We start from the raw sequence: 26,636 nt of genomic DNA, 5'->3' as shown, positions 1-26,636 counted from the left end.
ATTTATTTTAAAAAATTAGAAAAAAAAAGAAAACAATGGTCTAGTTTTTTACCGAGCAAGTAAACTTAATTTCTACTTTGTTGTTGATTATTTCTCCCCAAATCCATGTGGTGCCATCTGGTCTCCAAGTAGGTCAGTTTTCTCCAAAGTCAGGTAAAACGTGTTAAAAACACTTGTTCAGGCAAATCCTCACTACGTTTATCCGCAATTAGGTGTAAAATGTTAAGCCCCTTGACTCGGCCCGTGCGAAATGCGATGATCGCGTAATGCCTAATACGGAATATACGGGTAGAAAGTATTCGTCTCTCACAGCGTTGTCAACAAAACGAGCTGAAAAATTTAATACGAGCCAAAATAACTTGAAAATTCTGATCGCTTTAAGCAGCTAAAAGCTGCCCTCTCTTGGAAGATGTACTCAAACAGGGTGTTTGGCATCAGGATTTGTGGTCAATAAGGATTTAATCCCGATTTCATCAGGATTTGAGGAAAAATCGGTCGTAAAAATAGGATTTGAGGAAAGTCGACCGTCCGATCGGATTTTTTTATTGAACTATTTTTTTGAGGTTACATTCGCCTAATTTTTCTCCGAAAAAATCAGGATTTGGAAAATTATGAAATCAGGACCTAGCAGTAAAAAATCAGGATTTTCCAAAATGAAAAAAAACTAGACACCCTGTCAAATGACAAGGAACTTTGTTTCGTCGGACGTGAAAGTTGACTTTTTGTGAAGAAAAAAAAAAGTTTTTATACTTTTCAACAAAAATTTTTTTTACAGTTCGAACTTTTCGCTAACCAAAAAACAAACAGAACGACTTATGCGGCCGTCCATCAATTCCTTGCCCCGTCCCCCCTCCATATACCTACTCTGCCTGTCATTTGAGACAATCATTTTCATGTATAAAATTAAATTGCTTGGTTAAATTTGGCAATAGCCGATGTGGCTTGGTTCTCTTCTACTAAACGCGGTCCAATTGGAAAATGTATTGTCCAAATGTTAAAATGTATTATTGTGAATGTGTTAGACCTTGACATCGATGGATTCCGACTCGGAAATCCGTTTCCACGGTGCGACTTGACAACGGCGACATCGGCGGCGTAATTAGCGATCCGCTCACCAATTTCTCCGTTTCCTCGCGTTTACACGCCGCAAAAGTCCGGACTTGCGTGCTTCGCGATTCCGCCGCAACCGCGAGTCGCGAGTGGCGAATTACGAATTACGATTCGCCGGTTGCGGCCGGGAATCGTCCATCGTCGGGGCGCGTTAACCGCGGAACGAAGCTGTTTGAACTTTGACTGGGTCACCGCCGCCGAGGCCGCTTCCAGCCGCGCTTTCCCGGAAACTCACGCTCCTAAGCCCGATGCCTCCGTCCTTGCGAATCGCCGGGGTTTTTCTGCCATGTCCCACTTTTATTTAACACTATTATTTAATCCTATAAAACTTCCAAAAACTGTTGAACTAACTCTAACAAAGAAAAACCTTGAAATAGAAAATAAATAATAAAATAAAATCAAAGAAATTAACTTTATTAGAGTAGATAAAATAAAAAATCTAATTCATTCAAGTTTTCCACAAAATGGACTTGATGTCCCGATGACTTGAAAAGTCCCGATGGACTTGAACCATTACATTAAGGTACACCCTGGCCAGGCCTTTTGTAGAACAATTCGATAGTCTATCGAATGATTATTGATTATTCCCGAACAAGGGGGCTCTAGCCCCTTGCCGCTGTGCGCCCCCAAGTCTATAAACTAGGGGCAAAACATGATTTTTGTCGAATTCACAAGGAGAGCTCACTTTGACGGACTGTAGATTTTGAAATATGCCTTTACTTCTTTGAAAGTTGAGATCAAGCACCACCTGGGCTATTCGTGTTAGTTCCTCAAAGATCTTTTTACTTCCTCGCTCCCCTAGGGTAGAGAAGAAGTATTGTCATCCTCCAAGAAAAAAAAAAGTTGAAATTTCATCATTTCTAGTTTATCAATGTGGTGCATTTTATAATCAACCTCATGAATCAGTGAGAACGAAGACGCACCAACTCGGTAACTCAAAAATCCTCAATTTTCATTTAATACAGTCAATTTTCATATATAGGAAGTCTAGCATTAAAAAAAAACGGAAAAAACGGAAAATATCAGGAATTCTGGCCGATCAGGAAAATCGGAAAAATCGGACGTTTTTTAAGGAATTTTTCCTACGCTAATCTCCTCAGCGGAGAAAGTCTTACTGCTTTTTGCCTACCGTGCCATGAGTCGAGAAAAATCAGGAAAATATCAGGATTTTTCAAAATTAAAAAATACTAGACACCCTGATAAAGGTCATTGAAGTTAGCGAATCTGTTCTAACTTGAACCTTTAAAGTGCCCTCAAGTACTTGTCTTTCGGCACCAAAAATCTTCTTCTTGGACTTACTTCTTCACCTACTGCGCAGTTTTATGTGTGTCTTCGTTTTTTCATTTTTTCGAGTTGGTGTGTTTTCGCTGATTACGTAGCATGGTGTCAACGATTACGGTGTCCACAAACAGTTTTTCTAAGTTTTTGTTGACTCCATGATCATCCAAAAATAAACAAATTCTGACTCTCATGAAAGATGATCACGGTGTCAACGATCACGACGTCAACAAAACTTAAACCTTCCCCTTATAACATCTTTCAACTTTTAAGTCTTGTTTTTCTTGTGTTCTAATCTAATCTAACCAACCATACGTGACCCAGACCTCTCCTGTGCACTTAACTTTTTAATTTTATGGAGTCATCAATTGTTGACTCCATGATCAGATTTTAGGTTTGTTGACATCATGATCGTTGACACCATGCACCGTTACCTTTTCGTTCTCACTAATTCTTACATGGCTGGAACTAATGAATATATTGCCGTTTATGTTTCAGGGGTAGCGGAATGGGGCTCTCGGCGTTGACGCTCCTGCTGCTGGGGGCGGTGGAGCTCTGCGGGGGCTACAAGGCGGGGGCGCCGCTGTTCGCCTGCCGGACGATGACGCCCGGACACGGGGCGCCTGCCCAGAGCGACCTGGCGCCGTACACCCTCTCGGCGGACCCGGTGGGCCCGCCCGACGCCGGCCGCGTCCGCGTCAACCTCGTCGCCCCGCGCGGCGCCTTCTTCGTCGGCTACCTCATCCAGGCCCGGAACCTCAAGACCGAGGACGCCGTCGGCTCCTTCGTCCGCGTCCCGCAGGACGCCTCCCTCATCGACTGCGGCAACAAGGTAAGCTCTCTCTTCACGGGAATATCCCAAGTCGGGGATTATAGTTCCGTTTGCCAGAGATACGTCCAGTTCTTCTACAAGTTTTGAGTCGTGCCTCGCCGGGTTCTAACCTATAGCCCTGCATTGATGTACATTCACGGCCGGAATGTTCTGCATTGATGTACATTCACGGCTGGAATGTTTTTACTTCCACGGAAACAAATATCGATGATGTCGTCACAATTCATCGGCGCAATAAGCATCGCTGGAATTAAGTTGAAGCGGAAAAGAAACAAACGCAGCACCCGCAGATAGTATCGCAAAAGAGAAATACTACGCTGATATCAATATAACTCCCGGATGCAACTATTCGAGCTCTACGGATGTCCGTGTTGCATACGCACGGGATTTAAGGCGTTTTGATTTTTCAGGCACGCAGCGCTTTACCCGCGGCGCACGGCGATGCGATGACGGGCAGTACCTACTGCGTACTGAAAGGATCCTTAAGGACAAAAAGCCCTCAATTGTTCGTGTCTTCTTCTTCTTCTTCTTCTTCTTCTTCTTCTTCTCCACCTTCTTCATTCTGAATCCTCGCAATACTGCTCAGCACTGCACTGTGCCACAGATGAAGCGGTGAATGCTTGGAGAGTTAAAACGCCTTCACTCCCGTGCCTATGCAGCATGGACATCTGTAGAGCCCGAATAGTTGTATCTGTGCCAGACGTTATTTTAAAATTAGCATAGTATTTGTAGTATGCGATACTACCTGAGGGCGCTTCATTCGCCCTTTTGAGGTTTGCGCTTTTAAAATGTGGCGCATTTGGAATTTCAGCAGATAGACACAGCATCAACTGCTTCAGAACAAAAAGCCTCTCTAACCAGTCAGGTGTGCAGAATCTTCCAAGTTTCCACATTTTCACGCTCCCGGCCGCTGGTTTCCCACATTTCTCCAGTCGTTTTCCCACAAACTTTCCCCTCAATTTCAATTTTTTTTTTTTTTTTTTTTTTTTTTTTTTTTTTTTTTTTTTTTTTTTTTTTGCTTGCTGTTTATTTTGGTTATTATAAATGCTGATTTACTTTTTTAGGGTTCAGCCATCACTCAGCGAGACAACAAAAGGAAAAGGACCGTCGACGTGGACTGGGAAGCGCCTGACGGCTGGAACGATGACGTACAATTTTTGTAAGTTCCATGAGTCAATTAGAGCATAGTTTTTTAGTGTTATACAGTAAAAGGTCGTTAAGACGAAATACGGTTAAGACGAAAATCCGCTCAAGACGACAATTTTTTCGATCCCTTGACACTTCCATAAGAGTCAACGTAAAAAAAATACGGATAAGACGAAATTTCGAAATTTTGACCCGTAACCAAAGCCGGTTAAAACGAAGAAACATTTCCGATTTTTTCCCCTGAAAGTGGGTAAAAACGACAAAAATAATAGTAATGAGTAATAAAAAGTAATAAAGTAATATTTTTTCCTAGAAGAAAATGTTACACTCTCAAGTAGAGGAATAACTATAAGTAATCATCCCTGGAAAAGGTAATAATACAGAGGATACTCGGAAGTTGTCTACCGTAGGCGAATCCAAGGGGGGTAGGAGTAGGGGACATGTGCCCCCCTCCCGCTCGCCCGATTTCTCACCCCCATTTTCTCAGTGTAGGCCCCTCTTTATTTAGAGATTCAGTTACCTGAGTTGCCTAATCGGTTCATAATTGTGGGTTTTCAGGGCAACAGTCGTTTTGAATTACACGACGTTTTGGACCAAGATGGAGTCCGATGCTATACAGATCGTCAAGAGGGGAGCTCCGCCCCAAAGACCTGCCGACGTCAATGCTCCGCAAGACCAGGTACGTACTCTTAGACCCTTAATAAGTTAGAAGCAGAGAAAAAAAATTTCAGAGACTTTTAAATTTCGTATGGTCGGTACAAAGACATAAAGACGGAGCGCTCGTATCTAAAAGCACGGGGAAAAAGTGAAGCTAGGTTCGGCGCTGCGCGCTTGTGTGAGTGTGTAAATGAGCGCGGGAATCCATGGCGGCAAACGGAAATTTGATTTGAACTTGTCCTCTTGATTTTTGCACATTTCTTCTTTGAAACGTATTTTAAATTCCTAAAACGAATATACTAAGAAAGTTCGGTCTGCGTCCTAATATAATACACCTACTTTTGCTCGGTAACAGGCAGTAATCTCAGATAAAGTTAGTTTTTCTTCTGCTCATGGTGGTTCTGCAGGTTCAAACAGGCCGTTACAGTTCTAGATCAACGTTACTCCCAAATGAAATTAATCGGTCGACGACGGACTGAAACTAACTCAAAGTTAAAAAAATATGAGTGTGTACCTGAATTTGGGCAAAAATCAACCTAAAATACTTTGTTTCCGCAATTTTATTTATTAGTTCCCGCCCTACATTTGAATTCAAACTTGTCCCGATTTCGCCGCCAATCCTCTAGCCAATAGTAGAGGTGATTGAAAAGAAGCTCTAGAAGCTTCATTTTTTGCTTTTAGTGCTCCGTCTTTATGTCTTTGGGTCGATAGCATAGGATTTATGATATATCGACGGTGTAAGTCGGCAATCACATAACTCGTTTGCGGTGTCTGAAAATCTCTGCCTCTATGTTATTTTATTATAAGAGAACAAATTGACATCATTCCTTGAAGTTTTTGCAGAATTATCTTCGCACAGAGAAGAAAAACCACGGCAGTTTTAAAGAAATGCCGTTGAGTTATTTTCCATTTAAAAAATAAAGTATGACAGGAAGTCTGCGACGTCGCAAACCGAGTTATGTGATTGTCGACTCACACCGTCGATATGCATTGATTGATACAATTGGATCAGTGCAGATGCAAATTTGTCATTAGGAACGTGCTTAAATGCATTTATGACCGCTCCATCAGTGGTTTAGAGCAAAAGAGTCGTAGCGGACATTCTCGGAAAAATCGAGTTATTTAAATTGTCAATATTTCCAGGAGGGAGTCTGTACTTTTTGAAAACATGTGGTACTTAGTGATATCCAAAGCCAAGGTAAGTGAAATGTAGGTTTGCTTTCGCCAAACTCTTTGGTCGAAGCGCAGCTTTTCACTCCTAGCGCGAGATTTGAAGCTCAAAAACTTTACAATCTCGGCCGAAAACAAACGTGACCGCCTGCTGTTGACAAAAACGAACAAACAGCTTTCTCACGGAAATTAAATGAACTTAAGTTCTCAACAATGTTTTTTTTTTCACTGAGATTGGTCATTTTTATCAACAGCAGACAGTCATATTTTGAGGCCTTATCTGTAACAATGGCGGATGTAAAAAATTACCTTTTCGAAACACGCTTAAAAAACTGTTTTGGTCACACAAAAATTTAACATGTTTGCCTCCGGCGTAATGTACAGATCTCGATGATCACATCTTAAGTCTTTTCTCAAAATTTTCTTGGTGCCAAAACACTTTTTTGAACGTGTTTCAATATTGTTACATATAAGTCCTCATTTGTTTTCGGGCAAGACTGCAAAGTTGTCGAAATCCAAATCTCGCGCCTGGGCTCTAGTGGCGGGAACGAAAAGCTCACTAAAAGCTGGGCTTCCGCCAAAAGGATCGACAAGGGCATACCTGCGTTTCACTTACCTTGATCTGAAGCCAGTCAAACTTAAGAAATGCAAATTTCAAAAATTGCAAATTAGACACATGGGAAAGAATAAGGCTGTTGGGCAAATTTCCATGAAATCTAGAAACGGATGAAATAAGAGCTCTACAGGAGAGGACGCTCAAGTGCAGTTTTGGCTATTTCAAGAAATACGTGTTTGAATTTTGAAAGTTGCATGGAGCCTCACGGCGGAAAGAAAATTTAAACTCACTGTTTGTCACTTAAAGATTTGATTTTAGTCGTCAATTCTTCACAGAATATAGTTATAGTTCAGACTAGTTCTACTTGAACTCATAATACCTCAATTTTTGTCACCACCTGCACTTACATGTCTTTTCCTCCAAGTCCCTCAAATCATCATTTTTCTCACGAGAGAACGTAACTTCACTTCAATGTTGACAAATTTCCCCGCGAAAATTGTTTTTTACCAGGAGAATCTCGGGAATTTCTAACTGATAATTAAACTGATAATTCTTCTGATCTCGTCTAACAATCAGAAAATTGTTCAACGAATATTATACGCAGGTACATTCTTGTAAAGAATTGAATTGTTTGAGTGAATTTTGCAACCTTGGAATGGAGTTACGTTCCTTCGTCCCAGAAACGACGAAATCTAGTTTAGACCAATAGCGTGGCGTGCTTTATGCGATACATCGATTGATCTGTCATTTAAACCTATGGAAAAGGATCGATGAACAGGGTGTTCGCAGCGAACACCTTAATAATCGATCCTTAACCACAGTTTTAAATGAAGAGATATCGATAACCGATAATTCACGCTTCGCCACTGGTTCAGTGGCGTGGCGTGAATTGCGATGTATCGATTGTCATGCCATTTAAACCTATGGTAAAGAATCGATTATTAAGGTGTTCGCTGCGAACACCCTGTTCATCGATCCTTTTCCATAGGTTGAAATGACAGATGAATCGATGTATCGCATAAAGCACGCCACGCTATTGGTCTAAACTAGATTTCGTCGTTTCTGGGACGAAGGAACGTAACTCCATTCCAAGGTTGCAAAATTGACTAAAATAATTCAATTCTTTACAAGAATGTACCTGCGTATAATATTCGTTGAACATTTTTCTCATTGTTGGACGAGATCAGAAGAATTATCAGTTAGAAATTCCCGGGATTCTCCTGGTGAAAAGCAATTTTCGCAGGGAAATTTGTCAACATTGAAGTGAAGTTACTCACTGCGAAGACCCTGTTCAGCGATCCTTTTCCATAGGTTTAAATGACGGATCAATCGATGTATCGCAAATCACGCCACGCCACTGCACTGGTTTGTACCGTAGTGCCTAACTGACCTCTTATTTTGCTTCCCGCTTTTCCAGGACTTGAGCGCTTGGGAGAACCAACTTTACTCCGGGTGCGGCTCGACGAAGAACTGCGTGGGCGCACCGCCCAACTGCTTCCAATCGAAGACGTGTACTGCCGTCGGGACAATCTCCCGCCAGAACGACGGCAACTTCCTCATCGAAATGCTCGCCAAAAACAGCAAATACGTCGCTTACGGATTCTCCGACGACATCAAAATGGTACCCGATTTTCGGCTGTTTGTTTTAGTTACATAGACGAACGCAGGAATGAATTGGACTGCATTTTGCAATTTGGAGCTATAAATTCTAGCTCGTCTGAAAAAACACTTATGTGCATAGTGAAACTAATGGCACATACGTTGTTTTTAACCAGGGCTAGGGTTTCTAGTTTCAAATTGCAAAATGCAGTCCAATTGGGGTTACCTGCTTTCCATGCTAAACTTTTTCTCTCCTAAAGTACTCTCGAGTAGGGTGGAAAGTTCTTGAAAAGCAAGGGATCACCTCAAAAAAAAAAAAAAAATCAGTGGATCTTTGAATTTGTTTTTTCCAGCCTAAAAATTTCATTTTTTCCTTATCAAGAAACTTTCCGCTTAGAATTTTTCGTGGGAAAATGTTTCAGAAAATCATGCCCGTGAGAAATTAGAAAACTTAAGTCCGAGAATTTTATGTTCAAAATCCCTTTAGTGTCAGGAAATTTTAAAACCCAATGAAATTTGCCATCCTGACAATTCTTTTTTTAAGAGGTGGTTAAATTTTTTAACAATGTTCAATGAAAACCTCTCTGAATCAGAATACGTTCATGGACTCCTTTTTCCACTGATAAGAATAGTAGTGTATAATATGCGCCATTCGCTGTACCGTTAGCGACACCTAGCGGTGCGGTAGCTCTTCCTTGGGGCTTTTCTATAACTCCGGCAGGTAGCAACACTGCATTCGCCACCGCGCCGGCGGCAACGAGCTCGAATACGAAAAATGGCGCGTATTTTCAAAAAAGCGCTCTTGCTCTGAACAGCCCGACAGAGCACAAGGGAGAGTTTTATGAGCCGCCTTCATAATAACACTTCATCTAGCGTTGAGAGTTCACTAATTACTTCACACAACCAGTGTGTAATTTTAAAAGTCGAAAATTTAAAAAAATAAAAAAATAAAAATAAAAATAAAAATGAAAATAAAAAAAAGTAATACACGATACACGAGTTTCTCCGCCAGGAAGCTCTCCCCGCAAGAAATCGTTCACCACCCACCCGCCCGCTGGGAGAGCCGCGACGCGGCGCGTGCTGCTAGCGGGAAACGCGCATTGACGCCTACAAACCTAAAGGGCCACTTCACGCAATGCTTGAAGTATCCCTTTAGGTTTGTAGGCGTCAGTGCGCGTTTCGAGCTGGCAGCACGCCGCGCCGCAGCGTGCCATTTGAGAATTTCCTTCTTATTCTTGCTAATATCCCTCTCTCTATACATTCTCTGTCTTGTGAATTTTTTTCCCCTTTTTTTCCCCTTTTCACAAAAAGAATTTTTAAAAATTTGAGGTCCATCTGAGTTACTATTTTTCCAATGCTGGTTACCTCTATTACTTTTTTGCAGGACTTTTTTCTGTTCTCCTCATGAGGTGTATATATCTCAGAACGAAATTGCCTTTCATTGCCTTGAAATTTGGAAATTAAGGTCATTAAGAATGCACCGCAACACTAATTTTATAAAATTAATGGTGAAAGTAGAACGACTTTCCTTTTTATTTACAACCTACTTTCAGGAAAGTGCAAATGTTGTACTGCGATCGATTTAAGCAAGGGAATACAAATTGTGATCATATTTTAATGCTTTTTATGTTTTTTTGTCGGTTTCCATCTGGTGAAGTTTGTCTGTTTCACCTAAGTATCTTACATAATTTTTCTTTTCAGGGTGGAGATGCTGTCATTGAATGTGAGGGCGGTGACGATGGACGAGTCCAAGCTTTTAGATCCTGGAATGTACCTAACAATAAGAAAAATGTCAGAAGGCCAGAGGTAAGCTAGATGCATTCACTCTCAAATTCACAAATCCGCTAAAATCCACAAGACTTCTTCCTGTCGATTGCTACCGGAGATGAAATCTTAGTGATAGAAAGTTGGAGCAAGTCTTGTTGCTGTGATCTACTAACAACATTTTGGAGACAAAAGTAAAACTTTAATACTCCATTAATCACAAGAGATATCATGCAGACATGCAATAAGTTTGGATACCTGAAAATTTCACGAAGTTTCCATGAGCGTCTCAAATTACAAATAGTTCAAAGAAATTTTATACATAATGCAAAATTATAATCAGTCAGACGTTGTTTGGAAAATGTTACAATCATGATATTAATCGAAAATACAAAATTAGGTACCTTCTTAAATTGAATCTTAGAAATTATTAAAGCTGTTAAAAATCGAATAGTACAAAACTGCAGTGCTGCAAAGCTCCAGGAATTTTTCATTGAAACCATACTCCTTCCACAGAAGTTTAAATTTTTACAAAAAGCAAATGATTATCACTCTGATGAGTCTCTAAAATTTCTGTTGTGATCTGATACTTATAGTTTTTTAATCTATTCCACATTTGTAAAGATACTATTGTCTTTACTTGACACCTAGATCAATTGTATCATGACACCGCCTTTAATATTTCAATTTCAGGACCAGGTCGACTTTTCCTTGCAACGCTCTCTACGCTCTGATGGCGCCATCGCGTGTTCTTTGGTGCTCTCATCACAATTCTCAGCTCTTGACTCTGAAACTTTCCGTCCTATTCAGTTTGATCTGGACAACAATGAATATCATGCACTCCTTGCTGCCGGCTCTGCTTTGAAACGTAAGAATTTGATTATTTAAAATTGTTTTTGCTTTTTTCCCAACTCTAAAAACTGGAATAAAAAATGTTAATATCCTTTAAAAAGTATCCTGCATTATTAAAAAATGCATACACATATTCTTCAATCAAGTACATACTTAAGTCCAGTTTTTCATTTTTAAATTTTAGAAACCTCCTTGCTAGTTCTGAAGGCATCATATTTGTGCCGTGATAAGTCATGTTAGAAAGTATGTCAATTGTTTGTCATCTATGTGGTCAGCATGGCAGGTTCTTCTTGACGTATTGTTTCATTTTATGCTGAGCCATTTTATGGTTTTCACCATTCATCTTAACATTGGTAACCCGCCGTATCTTCGACTACTGTTGATCTAAGCCTCTTTGAGAAACATTTTTTGCTATCTATGCTTTATTTTTGCAGAAAACACAGTTGGGTTCCACGATGTAGCATACGTTAGTTCTCCGGAGAAAAAAGTCCTCTCAAACTATCGTAAAGTAATCAAACGGGATGAAATATTCGATGGGTGCGGCGCCACCAAGAACTGCTTTGGGATACCTCAAGGTTGTATTGAACTCCAGTCTTGCACTGCTGTTGCAACGTTCATGGTTCAAGGCACGAGATATATTTTTGAAATGAAGGCAAACGGAGCTGCGTATGTTGCTGTTGGACTTTCAGAGGATAACAAAATGGTAGGTATTTTCTGCTCTTGGCAAAGTTTTCTGATCAAGCGAGGCATAATTTAGGTCAAATTTAGTGCTTCAAAACAAATTAAAAATGATTTTATCGTTCAAAATGTGCCAATTGAATTTTATGCAAGGTACGCATCGAAGCGTTTTATTTCATGTTAAACAAATTAATATAAAGAATGCAGAAAACACACTGGAAAAAAACACATTGGATCTAGAGTCCAGACTCTTAGAAATATCGACAAGAAAAAATACTCTTGATTCAATCAGATTTAAGCTTAAATCAAGAACCAAGCCTCTTAATTTGAGCAGATTTCCTTTTGACTTAAGCTTAAATCTGATTGAATCATGAGTCCTTTTTCTTGTCAATGTTTTCAAGAGTCTGGACTCTAGATCCAATGTGTTTTTTCCTCCAATGCAGATCCTTGCAAGGAACTTTTCAATAATGAAAAACCAAGCAAGGGCTAATAATTTCAATTTATACTAGCCACATGCAAATCAATAAATGTACCACCCATCCGTTTTATTAAATCGATCTTTATTTCTTTAAATTTTACCATGGTTGATATTATAGGGAGGAGACGCGGTCATGGAATGTGTACACGAAGGTAGTGCTTCTTCCAACAGCATCCGTGCTTACACTAGCTGGAACAAGCCTGGCGACAAAGCTAATGAACGTTTGGTGAGTCCTTTCTCTTTGGTTTTTACTTTTCATATTCTAAAAAGATGACTTCAAAAGCATTCATTAAGTACAGAAAAAATTTGGGAGAAAATGTTTAAACTTTACCAAATACCTACATTGTTCAGATCTCTTGACTGGAATCAAAAGCTGTAAAGAAGGAGGAAATTCAACCTTACAATGTGTGAGTTTTTTTTTTTTGTGAAAACATCATGCGCCTCTGATTTTAAAGAGTCAAACAATTTTGAAATGAGTTTGGACTGTAGCCGAGTCCTAGAAATAATGTAAAATTTCTTTAAAAAACTTACATTTTATTAACAAATTTATACCGAAGCATTTCGAAGCGAACGCTTCATCGTCAGGGTCACAAAGAGTGATTTGATCTAATAGCTTGTTATCAATTGTTACCATCAATGAAATCTGTTACCTTGTTTGAAATTTAAATTATGGCCTTTGTGATATTGATTTTGTGACTCTGACGATGAAGTGTTTGCTTCGAAAAGCTTTGGTATTTTGTTAATAAAATGTAAGTTTTTTAAAGAAATTTTACATTATTTCTAGCACTCGGCTACAATCCAAACTCCAATATATTCAGTGCTACTACCTTCAGACATTGCATTACAATGTTCGCTGATTTTGAATTTTGAAAGAAACATTATGTGATGTTTTAAAATGTTTGTAACTCATACTGATAGTGAAACAAGAAGAAATGTATCGTGGTTTGCGATGTGGCATATCTCCTTTCTCATTTTATGTTCTATGTTTTGAAGTGACTCAACCGGAATATACAATTTTCTAAGCTTACCAAGATGGTCTGTATCTTTTTAAATGGCAGTCATGTTTATCTTAAATCCTAGAATATACTTAATAATGTTCAAGTCTTATTTGATGAACTTTTTATTTAATTTTTCAAGGGTGAGAATGGAATAACACTCCTGAACGGAACATACGTTGATGGTACAATTTACTGTAAATTGATCAGAGATCCCGTAACCACCGTCAAAGGCAAAGTTTTTGATCTGACTCGAGATGAATACAATGTTTTATTAGCTGCTGGGTCTACGCTGAAACGTAAGTTTTTCCTCTTACTGAGTCGACACTTAGCTTCTAGTTAAGGTAAAATTACAGCTTCAAGCACTATTATACCTACAATCATATACCTAAAATACCACTGTTTTTGTCTATTTTTTATATTTTGTCCAGTTATGTATAAGTCAATTGGACGTATTTCTATCAAACGGAAGTAAGCGCCAATTTGAGTTCCTTTTGAGGAATTCAGAATCCAGGATAGCGCGTTCTGTCAAACGGACCTAAGCGCCATGGAAAAGCATTGCAAGTATAGGACGGAATAAGCCGGACGCCCGATTCAACCGCCAATCCAAGCCCCCCTCTACCTTCCTCACCCTATGGCTTTTAGGTCCGTTTGATAGAATTATGTCCAATTTTAAGTGGTTTCTGGTGAAAAAAAAAAAAAAAAAAACCTTTCGATTTCAGATGTAGGTATTGAAAAAGATGCCTTCCACTGATTTTAAATTACCTATTGGAATTTTTTAAAAATATTACATTAATATTTGGTTACATCGATACAGTAAATGCTTGATATTTAAGATCCTCAAAATATGTTCAACCGAACCTAAAATATTTTTTTGACATGAATACCAAAACGGAAGATTATTGCACGAATATTTGAGCATCCACACAAGATAAGATTTTTCCTTTTCCCCTATCCAGCTCTAAAGTTCTGAACTGTATTTTATACATGTAATGTACCTACACTCTCTACTCAGATAAGCAGCGATAGGTCCAAAAATGTAATTGGCTTTAACAATCTATTTTTTCTCCTAATATCTTTTATCCTCGCTCTTTTTACATGTCTTTCATTTCCCAGGAAATATAAGAAGAGGTAAGAAATTAACTTATTTGGAAACCTCCCATATTTTCTGGTTTAATTTTGTTTTTCAATCGAGTAGGTAAAGCAGAAAAAATTATCGGAGTGATTTTTGTGTGGATCAACCTCTCTCATGCTACGAGAAAAATATCTGAATTGCAGCCTGATGCAAGCGTACCTATATTTCATTAAAATAGGGACTTTCAACTAAAAAAATGAAAGAAAAAAAATGAAAAATTATCAGCTGAGACCTTGTAATGTCAGCAACACATCCCTTTGATAGGATTCAATAACCAGCTAAAACCAATTATTTTCCCTGGGGCTGATCTCGACCCTTGAAGAAATACCTCTTTAATGAGGAATCTTCCCGTACAAAAAAATTGTATGCACTTTTGACTGAACTGGTGTAATCCAAAGAAAATTTGGTGATGTGTTCAAGAAAACTTAAAAGCAATTGGATTATTTATTTTAATTTTTGAAATAAGATTTTACCCTTGATTTATTTTTCTTGATCGTAGCAAGTGGTGTAGGCTATCATGATGTGGCTGTGGATGCGACTGCTCAAAAGAAGGCTTTGTCAGATGTCAGTGCTTTCACTGCCAGCACAAAAATATTCGTTCACTTGCATGGAGTTTTCATGGTATCCGCCTGGATTGGAGCTGCTAGCATTGGTATTGTTCTAGCACGGTACTACAAGCAGACATGGGTTGGAAGTCGACTGTGCACAAAGGACCAATGGTTTGCTGTAAGTCTCACATTGAAGTAATAACATTTTAATGGTTTTTTTTTTTGTTTTTGCATCGCGTAGCTTGTTGCAGTGCATAGACCTCGTGTGTTGCCTCAGCAAAGTGTGCCCCCAATGAAAATCCTACAGGGATTTACCTGGGGTGTGTCTGTTTGTTAATATTTTGGTACTTAATGAATACTGATTCAAAAATTGCGATGGAAAAATTCCACCTCATTCGAGTAATGTTACCATTTAATAGCAACTATATCTGCTTAATATTTTTAGGATGATCAACGTGTGAACGATTATTCTAAATTTTATGGCAGCTACATGTTGATTTCAGCATCAAGAAAATAATCTTGATTATATTGGGATAAAATGGAGGATAATTATTCATGTGTTGTCGATCGCCTAAAATTGCCACTATTCCATTTAATCGCAATTCATCATGATTTCTGGTTTGACAATATTGAGATAAATTGCTGACAGTAAAATCTTGATAACCTACTGATCAAATTGCAGCTTTTGGCAATCACTGATACCTAAGTAAGAGTTGTGGGACAGTGAAGTTATGATTAAAGTTGGAGTGCGGATTTTAGTACCTATTCTGCAAATGCCGCATCCTGTATCCAAATTATTTATTGGTAAAATCTTAACTGCAAAAGTAAAAGATTTGAGCTCAGCTATGTAAACGTTTCTTTCTCTGTAAAATTTTCTTAAAAATTGCATTTAAAAAAAAATAATCAATTCAATTTTCATCAAATTTTCATTTTCTGTTTTTATTTTTATTTTTTTTTCATTTTTCATTTTTTTTTACCCGAGTAAAAAGATGCTTTAATTAACAATTAGTTCTTTGAATTTTTCCAAAGTCCATTTTTCTCCAAGTATCGAGCAGAAATAAAAATTTAAAATCATAATCTAAAATTTACATTTTTACAGTGGCATAGATTCTTAATGGTCATAACATGGTTGCTGTCAGTATCCGGTGGTATCATCATATTCTACGAGGTTGGTGGCTGGGTGCAGGGACCCAGCGAAACGCACGCTCTTCTGGGAGTCATAACAACATCATTGGCATTCATTCAGCCAATCGGTGCCTACCTGAGACCTCACCCTGAGTCTAGCAAACGATGGGTATTCAACTGGCTCCACTGGCTCATCGGGAATGGAGCCCACATTGTTGGAAGTAAGTATGAATCTCATTTAGATATGTTCATGTTTAAGTTTAAATGTCGCATCTTAAGAATCTACTCAAATCTTCATTTTAAACGTCTACAATGTTTAAGGACGGACTACTAAACAGGGTTGGAAATAAAGCATCACAACAAATTGGCAGTGAAACTCCAGAAATTCATTACTCAGTTCGTGGCGCTGCAGATTTCCTGTCATACATTATTTTCTTTATGGATAACTACTTAGCGTATAGACTACAAAGAGCATCGTTGAAACACTGGAAGATTTTGAAAGTCAGCTGAAACATGAGAAGTTATAATTTCCTGTGTTCACTCATTCAAATTCAATCAAAAAATTACCGTCTACCTACTCTAGTCAAATTAGCCACACAATCCATTTCAGTGTTTTTACGATATACTAATTCCTCATCATACTGAATTTTTCTTTATCGCAAGAAGTTTACAAAAACTATGCATCAGAGTAGAAAGGACATTTACATGAAATTTGGCATTGTAAAATTTTAGATAAATGAGGAATTACATAGCTTATATTTTCTATTAAAGTATTCTCTAACAGTCAGCTTTACCCCTATTTTGGTATTGTCATAAGATAAAACATTTGAAATACTGTGTTCTATGTTATTTATAATTTGAATGTTTGATTTTTTTCTCTTCCAGTTGTAACAATCTTTTTAGCAGTTGAGATAGGAAAAGCTGAGCTACCTCCTTGGACCGACTGGATTCTAGTCGCATATGTTGCTTATTACGTTCTTGTTCACCTAATTCTATCAGTAAGTAAATTTGAAACTTCATCATCATTGGTTGTAGAGTTCTTAGTTAAACAGCTCTCATTACTCTGCTGAGTTCTAATGTTACAATCGTTTTGTGTCCAGTTTTTTGCCTTGATCAGGAAAGTTAAATTTTATTGCGATAAAAATTGATTTGAAGCAATAAAAATGGCATATATTAGTAAGGAGAGAAGCATAAATGACCATCAAATGGAAACAAGAAACATTCTAGTGAGAACTACGAGAAATGTTGGCACAGGCTGGGACTGGGATAGCTTTGAGTTTAGGGCTGTCAGATTTTTCAACAAGTTACCCAAAGAGTTGAAAGAAATCTTTATCAAAGCTGAGTCCCCAAATTTGTTCATTAAGGTATTAAAAGAACACTTTTTACAAAACTCTCTCTACACCTTGCAAGATTTTTTAAATTTGTAAGATTACTCTTTTTTGTAACTTCTTCTAATATGACTTGTATTGAGCCTTTCTGTCCAAGCTAATGTACTAATCTTTACAAATAAAATTGTCGGTCAAGCAAACAAATTTTTGTTCAAACTCCGAAAAAAATCATCAGGTGCTTTGATCCATTTTGATTGCAGTAATTTTCTTGGACTTGTCCTACTCCTCAATTTCAGACCCATGACAGTTCAAAATACCTTTAATGAAGGTGTCAAAGTTTGAACGTTTGTTAATTTTCGTCAATGTCTGTGTTATCTCTTGCATATTTCCTGTTTTTAATGTTCTCATTCGTTTCTGTGAAGGTGTCCGGTTGCATGAGCGAACAACAAAAGCAACAACGAGTCAACTCATTCCCAATGAAAGATATGCATCTGAGCAGGAGTCCGTCATACATCGAAAGGAAATCAGATGCTCCGGTAAGATTCGCCTCATGTTACCATGTGTAGGTACTAAATTGAATAGAAAAGAACCAAGTCCCGTTTTAGAAAAAAATAGGTTACAATAGTTTGAAGCTTGGCTAGCCACACATTTTATCCTGTCAAAAGTTAAAGGTTGAGAAAGAAATATTTTGATTGTGAAAATAGGTGTCAAACTTGATTTTTAAATTTGAGTCACCCAAGTAGCTGTGATCGCTAAAATAAAAAAAAAAAAATAAATGATAAATAGCGATTTTATCGGTTGTTTATTGCGATTATATCAGTGGCAATATATCGAGATGTTATGGCAATAAAAATCGCGATAAATGGCGATTAAATAGCTGCAAATCGCAATTTTTGGTTCGATAAAATCGTGATCAATTTTTGTCGATAAAATCGAGATTAAATTGTCATTTATCGCGATTTTTACTTTGAAAATATCGAGATAAATTGTCGGGCGATAAACGCGCAACTTTATCCCGATAAGATTGAGGATAATTGCTCAGATGTTGATGATCCTGGCGATTTTATCGCCGATAAAATCGCAATATATAGTGATTATTCCGTTGAGAATCGCTACTTGGGCATATGGAGAAAGAAACCTCCTAACTCACTGTAATTTGGTTCCTTTTGGTTAGTTTCTGTCCATTTTATTTGTATAAACGCTTTTTTTCTGCAGAATGCAAAATAATCCCAATCAGCACACAGCCCTGCGAGAAATTGTGTCCATCAAATGTGAGAATCACCTAAGGAAACTTCCTTGGACATTTTTTTAAAACTTACTTTACTTATATGAACGCCCCTAGCACAATGCTCTACTTATTCAGTGAAATTCTGCATTTTTCCAAAGATTGTGTCATTTTAGGTGGGGACTACACATTCCTAAATTATTTCAAGCACAAGTGTATCCACTTTTAATACCGATTTAAAATTTGAAATTAAGGTCAGACCCTTATTTATAAAAGATTTTTTTATTCATGTGATTATAATCTGTTTTTTGTTTTCAGTATTCTGGTTTCCGGAAGTTCATTCTGTTCCTGTACGTCTTAGGAATCATCGCTGTAACAGCCGTCTTAAACGTCATGATAGTTTATGCACCCATCGAAAAGAATTGGGACTCCATGAAAGAAATGATCATGCCTTAAATTTATAAATATACTGTTCAGTATTGTATATAATATAGTGAAATATATTATATATAATGTCGCACTGTAAAAATTGTAAATACCAAGCCACCATAAGTATCTGTAAATAGGGCAGTGCAATTTTTTTAACCACCAAGCGTTTTTTGTACCATAGCAGTATTTTTTGTAAATGAAGATTGAGTTCCAGAAAATTTAGGCACGTGATGCAACTAAAAAAAACATTCCTCCAGTAGGACTGCGGCTTAAAAGAGATTCCCTAAAATATGATTAATTGTCTAACTTTATTGCGTTTTTTTTCTGCTCTTAAAAGAGCTTAACTATTCAAATAAGTAGTCAGTTCCCTCTTCTGCGGGGAAAAAAAAACACCAGTGCTATCCTGGAGACACTGTTTAATTTTATCAACTCTATCCTAAGAAGCATATACCTCTTGAGGCAGTGTTATTGCAGTATGGTTTCCAATCATTGAATGATATTAGTATGTTTTTATAACGATAGATAAAGAGAGAATTTTTTTTAACGTGATTGCTTCTCATTTTTTCTAAAAAACTTTTTAAAATCCTTGCAGATCCTCTCATTGCACAAAAAAATTTCCATTCTAAGTAAATAATTATCCACCAAAAATGATAGTCAAAGATTTCTTTAAATTAATACCTGAGCGAATGGAGGATGCAAGTTTTGTTGTTTTCTGACAATAAACCGTACTGAATTTTTGTTCAAAGCTATATGAATTGTTATTGCTCCCTACTTAGTCACTTGTCACTTTTCTACACATGAAACAAGCTCCCTCTGAAAATGGTTGGATTTAACATTAATTTAAGGAGCATTTATTTCATTTTCGTGCTCAATGTATTGTATTATTTTTTTTTATGAAGGAGTTCTTTTGTGCGATCAACACCGTTTTTCAAATAAGTCAATGGGTGAACCTTTAGAGAAACAGATGAAGAATCTTTGGTTCCAAGACACCCATGCAAGATTAAATCCATACCATAAGTATTTGAAGCGCAATGAAATATTGAAGTTGCAACATATATAAATTTTATAAAATGACAATTCAATTACAAATCAGAATTTGAATTGACTTTTTTTTCTCAAAAGCTGTAAACATACATTCACTTGGCTTAAGTTTGTAGAGATGGGTGTCTTCTGTACACGCGGATAAAACATATCTGCTGTAGAAGTGAATTTGCACATAAAAACAATTGTATTGTCTCTCTAACGTAAAATGAATGTCTCTTCGTGATGAAGGAGAAAAGATTTTCATATATCTTGTTAACCTCCTTTGACGTCTGAAAGAAGTTTCAGAGGTGGAATAAATATTGATCTTTATTACTGTCGTACATTTCTTCAACATAAGTTTTTATGTTACCTTGTTTATTTTTTTTGTGTAGGTTGCATGTATATATTTAATTCGATTTAGGTACATACATTTTCAGTTTGAAATACCTGATTACAAAATGCATCTCTTATTTTAATGAAGCAATCCATCAACGAACCTTCATTTAAGAGCCACAAAGTAACCATTTAAAATTTAACAATATCATTGTGTAGATATTTTGTGAGTTGATCATAATTTACAGAGAACTTGCATATATATCAGGCAAAATTTCACATAGCTTACATACCTACTCGTTCGAAGTTAATTTTCAAAGCTCAGGCCTTTACCCGAAGTTATTATCTGGAACAAAATTTAAATTTTTCAATTTTGGTTTTTGCTCCTTGTAGTACTCCTAAAAGTTAAATTCAAATTGTCTTTTCTCATTTAAAAATATCTCTTTGAAAATGCCTTCCGTCGATGATTGATGAAAAAATATTATCGTCATTGATCAACATTTTTTGTTGAAATTTTTTTTGTAAGTATGTGTGTTGTGGCTATCATAAGTAGTGCAAGGAACTCCCATAATTCAATAATCTTTCCTGAGATTCGTGTGTAAAAATTACCGATGGCTTGTACAAGATTTTGAAACTCTTAGATGAGGGTGCTTTTGTTCTTGTTAACGCATCTGTTGCCATTAAATGTCTAATTTTATTGGTTCTACTTATACGCTTGGAGCAACAAAATACACATTAGGGACAGAAAATCATGCCATTTAATCTAAAGCTCATAACCATTTTTGAATCTTCAATAAATTAGGTTTTATCTAGCAAGGAAAAAAATAAATTTAAAAACTGCTCAGAGAAGAAATGGTGAATGGCAACGGCTCGTCAAATGCATAGTGGCGCAGACGTGATAATTCTGGAATTAGAGCTATAGATTGAATTTTAATTTTCTACAGTATTTTGCTGCTCCATGCAGCTCTTTTTTTCCTATTTATTTATCTATTTATGTTATATTTTCATCTCCGCCCAACTATGAATCCAACTCTCCGAATGACGTTCCGTTTGTGGCACAATAGCTAACATTCCATCATGAGCTTGGAACGCCTAGTTTTTCCTGTTAAAAATCAAAATGAGATTTTTGCACTTGATACTATTTTATTTCTTACTTCAATTTATTTTTATCTTGTGTTTTTTTCTTCAAGCTAAAAGTAATTCATCGAAATTATCAGTGTGCATTTTTCTCCATTTTTATTCTATACTTAAATTGCAATCCTGCTGCATTTTGATCTGCATTTTTTTTTTAAATTAAAATTCACCCCTTGAATTTAGTTATGTGCCTTATTCACGTGGGTGCTAGCCTCTTTTTCTAGCTCTAGCTCTCACAGATGTAAGATTTCTATTTATTTAAAATTTTATAATATTTATTACATATGCAAATGCAATCTATCTGTGATTAACCAATAACTGATGAAAAGTGAGAAAAAAATTACATTGCAAATTGTAAATATCTGTATTTTCAGAAGTTTTATTTTGCTAATTTTTTTTTATGGAATTGTACAATTAAGATGGTAATCGTTTTTCAAGACCTTTTTCAGCAGTTGCTGAAAGTATCAAAGAAAAGCAGGTCATATGGAATTTTTAGTTGAACTACCTAAAGCATCAGTTTCAATTTAAATTCATGTGAAATGTTTCAAAAAGCTTTAAATTTGTTTTTGATGTATTTTAACCAATTTTTACCTACTTACACCATCCGTAAGATTCCTAATTTATCAAATTCGAATAAATGACATTTTACTTCTGACTTGGCATGCTTCTTTAATTTATCATAAAACATTGCAAAGTTGCACGGCGAGCAGTGATCACAGGAAGTCCATAGCAAAACCAGGGCTATTTCTCATCATATTTAATTCGTACCATGAAAAAAAAGAGAATAAAAAGGGGGAAAATCAATCAATACTAGCCCTTAGATGTTTTGTGTTCTTTACCCTAGCCTACTGCCAATGCTTTTTACATATGTCATCAATAATGCTGCTGCTAAAAAGTGTAAATGCTGTAATGAGGCCTTATTCCTCTGAAGTTTTCTAAGCAACCTAAGATATTTTTACCGTCAAGATTTTATGAAAAAAAGTTCTTAATGGATTTAAAAGGTCCATAAAATCAACTTGTAGGTGAAAAAGTAGGTAATGTTATACATTAATCTCAGGAAATTCAAACTTCCCTCTCGCAAAAAACCAAAATCAACACAAGTCAAATCAGTCATTAAAAGCCAAATAGGCACTTAACAGATCTAGGAAGTGACTAAATTGTTTTTTCTTCAAAAATCTCTTTCCCACTCAACTACGTGATACTTCTGTAACTGTCTGAAATATTTTTGCTCACCAGAAAAAACATTTTATTGCAAAGTAAATAGGAATTTATTTTGTGACCAATCTGACTCCTAAGTTGACCTAAGTTTCCTGCTGGTTGGAAGTTTGAATTAACCATGGGGGTGAAAAGCTTATTTTTCACCTGAGAGATTTTGCTACCTTTTTATGTGTTCAGCGTATTTAACATGAAATTTTGATTTAAAATCTTTTCATGTCAAGCTTATTTTTTCCTGCTCACCTTAGTGAATCAGTACATAATTGAGGAATTTGTCGATAAATGGGCGAATGAGGCTTGCAATGCTGCTAAGATTGTGCAATTTTTTATAGAGTTCATGGCAGCTGAAATTCATTCACAGTTGACTAACTTCCATACAATACCTAGTGAGGAAAATCCCAAAGCAGATTAAGGGAAAAATTCATAGCAGAACTGTTGGATAAGTCGGATAAGAAGAAGCAAATTCTTTAAAATTTTCAAGGAATCCGCACAATCGTTTCAAGTCTCATACGCCCTTTTATCGAAGAACGCCTCATTGCAAGGAAAAGACACAGAGAAAAAAAAGGAGGTGTTTGAATCTTGAGGAGTGTGCACTCTGTGACGTAGGTTGGTACAACCTGGTCAGCAAAATTCGGAATTCGAAGTATGAAAAACGGACCATTACGTCCGATTTTTTTGCTTACTTAAATCAACTCATGATATAATTTCAAACACTTCATGTAGAATGCATTTTTTCCACGGCGACTTTTATCATCGATTTTCTTGGAAATGGTGTAGCACTTACAAGAAAATCGATGATAAAAGTCGCCGTACGGACCTGTCATCAAACAAAGTCTAAGATGCCCGAATTGCAAACACCTCCTTTTTTTTCTCTACGAGGAAAAGGCAGTTAGGGAGACGGCAAATCAATGCCATTGACTTACTGGAGAAACAAACCCCTTCAAACATCGACCCTGCAAGACGCATTGCATTCGCGCCCTAGAGCGCTCTCTATCGAGCAGCTTTGGAAGCATCTCAGGCGAGTCTCCCAAGCTCGCCGGCAGAGCGCGCTGCGGCAACCGGCGAGAGAATCGTTCGATAATCAGTCTTCCTTTTCCTGCCTTGCGCGTAGGCCCGCGAATCGCCTCCGCTATCAAAACACCCCAACCCCGTTCGAAACTCCTATCAGTGTAAAACCGCGATTTCGTAACCTAGCCGTGATCGATTCCGCCGAGGCTAAAATGAAACACTTCCCAAACAAACTCCTGTGAAAGTTTCTGTGTGCGTGTTTCCCTTGCGATGTTTCGTCAAGCCGGTTATGTTTGGGAATCTCCGGGTGCGATAACCTCAAGTTCGGGACCCTGTCTGGAATGAATCATGTTGTGCGTTTTCGCGAAATTCCTTACGGGGCCGGTTCACGCTGTGGTGTTCATTAGGGCCGAGGGATAATCCGCGGTGTTTTCGGGAAGTCTATGCCGGAACCATGTCCTACAAACAGGGGAAAGTGTTTTTCGCGTGTGCGTTTCTGCTCATGGTGAATGTGTTAGTGTTTTGTACCAACCCCAACCCGACCGTCGCTGAGAAAACACAGTTTGAAGCTGCTTTTCAAGGTAAATCAATTCTTCTGCTTTTTTATTTTACATCAAGCATTCTACTATTTATATCTGCCTGGTTATGCGGAAAGTTCTCGCTCAGAGGTCTGAGCTTTGGAGTGGAAGTCTACATGACTCCATTGATGGGTAAACCTCCCAACCATGGAGGCTCAAAATTTGCCTTGCAATCATAGCACTCCTCAGTACGCTTCTGAGAAGCTTTGGGACACTTTTTGCATTTTTTGACCCCAAAAATTGAATGGCCAACCTAAACCGTTGTGTACGTCGCTCGCAGATGATGTGCGATAAGTCGTCACGTACAAGTCCTCACTTCGGAGAGTCTGCATGATTCCGTCCTGAAACTTCCTTGCCGTAAAGGTTCAAAATTCACCTAACTATCACAGCAATGTCTGCTGGACTTCCAAGATGCTTTTTGCTGTATCTTTGCAGCAATAAAATGGGTTTCTGAACCATGAATGCAACAGTAAATCTACCAGGTAACCATGCACCTCATAGGTTTGGAGCGGTGCAGATTTCAGATTTCACTGTTTTGGAGGTTTCGTTGGTCATTGCCTACAAGTTTTTACAATGTCAAGTGCAAACATACCTCTTGGACTCAGAATTCTAGCCATCTAGAAACTCCAGACTTTTTCATTAGAACGGATTTAGTTTTGAGGACCCCGCGTACCTAAGAATCTAATTGCTGGGTTGAGACTAACAATTAGATAATAATTCACAGTCCACATTCTACATTTATTGCAAACCGTACTTAAGTACCAATCTATATTAGGTTGTCTCCTGGAATTTTGTCTTTTTATCTACTAGACAATTATGGAGTGCAATTAGTTTTAAATAATTCCAGACATTGTAAGTACCTACTCTAAAGAGAAGTTGTCCCCCCCCCCCCCCCCCCCCCAATTTGTAGGATGCAATGAAAAGTAAGAAGGAGTACCTAAACTTCATGAGCAGAGACTCAAAATTTAACTCTGGATGCCTCTGTCTTTCTAAAAAAGTTGTCCTATTTTCCATCAAACTAAGTAGCTACTAATCACTCAAACCTCAAAATGATTATAAATTCCAAGCTTACTGCACATTCATATCGGGTCGGATTTCAAATTAAAATATGAAAAGTCTATTGAATGGTGGGAAAGAAGTTTTCTTTTGATGTTTTTACTTTACTAAATTTTTTGGAAAGTTTTTGGCAATAATTTTAGAGTGATAATTGAATGGAATTTTCTTTATTAGGTAGGTAAGTAATAAAGTAGCCTTTAGGCACTTACTTAATTGATCCTAATCAAAGAAAATATTTTCAAAATTTTATCACAGATGACAACGGTCCAGATAACTTAAATACCAAAACGACTTTTACCAAATGGTCGGAAATTAGAGAATCACTAAAGTTTTGAAGATCTTCTACAATGGAAGTAATCAGCTCAACGAAACTGTTTGCTTCTACTTAAAAGTAGAAGCGTAGAAAAGTAATTTTTTACTCTGAAGAAATCCAACCCACTGGCAGCTTAATCGGACCGAGTTTAAGAGAAAGAAACTAAGCCACATCAGCTATTGCCAAGTTTAACTGGGCAATTACTTAAAGTTTTTACGAGAGAACGTTTGTTCGGATTTTTTTGAAAATTTTAAGGAATTTGCTTCGTATCATGGAGAATTTTCACTGAAATTTGCACGAAAATCCGCACATCCGTTTTCATGTAAAAAATTAAATTGCCCACTTAAATTTGGCAATAGCTGATGTGGCTTGGTTCCTTTCTGTTTAACGTGGTCCAATTTGCCTTCTAAAAGTTGTGATACCACAAAACAGCACAGGCCACAGATTATGCCGCATACTAAGGAAAATTCTGTGAAAACATATAGGTGTTGTCAAATGTCTGCTTATTAGGACTGAGTTTCTGTGATAACTGATGTCCCTACATTTCTCTTCGAATTTTTGCGATCAACACGATGAAACTTTGAACTCGACGTAAATCAACCCCCAAGGCCCATGAAAAGCTGCTAGTCGTAAACTCAAGCCTCAGTGCTGGATTTTTGAATGATTTCACGAGAGTCCGCCCCTGTATTTATAATCAGTTAAATTCTCTGTGCACACTAATGCACGGATTAGGGCTTAATGCATTAGCCCAGTTGCCGCTTTGCGCGGGAAGCCCAAGTTTTGAGGCATTTGTTTTTAGTCTACAACACTGCCGTGCGAAGGAAAAATGCCGTATGAGCATCTAAGCGTTGCCAAATTTCCTCTGATAAAACACGAATTTCCTGGTAAACTTATGAGTATTTTATTTACAATTTTTCAGACCCTTTCGCTCGCAATTCACCTAGGTAAAGTTCCTGAAAATTTCAAGGAAAAATATTCCTAACTTTCCTCAAAATTGAACGTTTCATCAGCCATTGCCAAATTTAATTGGGCGGTTTATTTTTACAAGAGAACGTCTGTGCGGATTCCCTC

The 26,636-nt window shown here is 37.4% G+C and overlaps 2 protein-coding genes across 5 annotated transcripts in view; both read left to right on the top strand.

The window, feature by feature from the left end:
* Positions 1-22,050, top strand: part of LOC109035107 (putative ferric-chelate reductase 1 homolog) — a 170,740-nt gene extending 148,690 nt beyond the window's left edge. For all 4 annotated transcript variants that reach the window (XM_072305450.1, XM_072305452.1, XM_072305453.1 and 1 more), the window contains 14 exons: positions 2,887-3,220; positions 4,285-4,379; positions 4,925-5,045; positions 8,167-8,370; positions 10,050-10,154; positions 10,806-10,980; positions 11,399-11,667; positions 12,239-12,346; positions 13,258-13,414; positions 14,750-14,976; positions 15,898-16,144; positions 16,809-16,921; positions 17,674-17,787; positions 18,795-22,050. In XM_072305450.1, the coding sequence (XP_072161551.1) occupies positions 2,887-3,220; positions 4,285-4,379; positions 4,925-5,045; positions 8,167-8,370; positions 10,050-10,154; positions 10,806-10,980; positions 11,399-11,667; positions 12,239-12,346; positions 13,258-13,414; positions 14,750-14,976; positions 15,898-16,144; positions 16,809-16,921; positions 17,674-17,787; positions 18,795-18,932 (2,407 nt within the window). In that variant the 3' untranslated portion in view covers positions 18,933-22,050. The remainder of the gene's footprint in view (positions 1-2,886; positions 3,221-4,284; positions 4,380-4,924; positions 5,046-8,166; positions 8,371-10,049; positions 10,155-10,805; positions 10,981-11,398; positions 11,668-12,238; positions 12,347-13,257; positions 13,415-14,749; positions 14,977-15,897; positions 16,145-16,808; positions 16,922-17,673; positions 17,788-18,794) is intronic.
* A 1,664-nt stretch (positions 22,051-23,714) lies between these two features.
* The window catches only part of SP2353 (EGF like, fibronectin type III and laminin G domains protein pikachurin), a 458,909-nt gene continuing 455,987 nt past the window's right edge, over positions 23,715-26,636 (top strand). The window contains exon 1 of the mRNA XM_019048593.2: positions 23,715-24,199. Coding sequence (XP_018904138.2) covers positions 24,073-24,199 — 127 coding nt within the window. The 5' untranslated portion in view covers positions 23,715-24,072. The remainder of the gene's footprint in view (positions 24,200-26,636) is intronic.

Source organism: Bemisia tabaci, chromosome 10, assembly GCF_918797505.1.
Source record: "Bemisia tabaci chromosome 10, PGI_BMITA_v3".
Classification (NCBI taxonomy): Eukaryota; Metazoa; Arthropoda; class Insecta; order Hemiptera; family Aleyrodidae; genus Bemisia; species Bemisia tabaci.
Note: the sequence above shows the minus strand (reverse complement) of the source record. Positions and strands in the feature narration are given on the sequence as shown.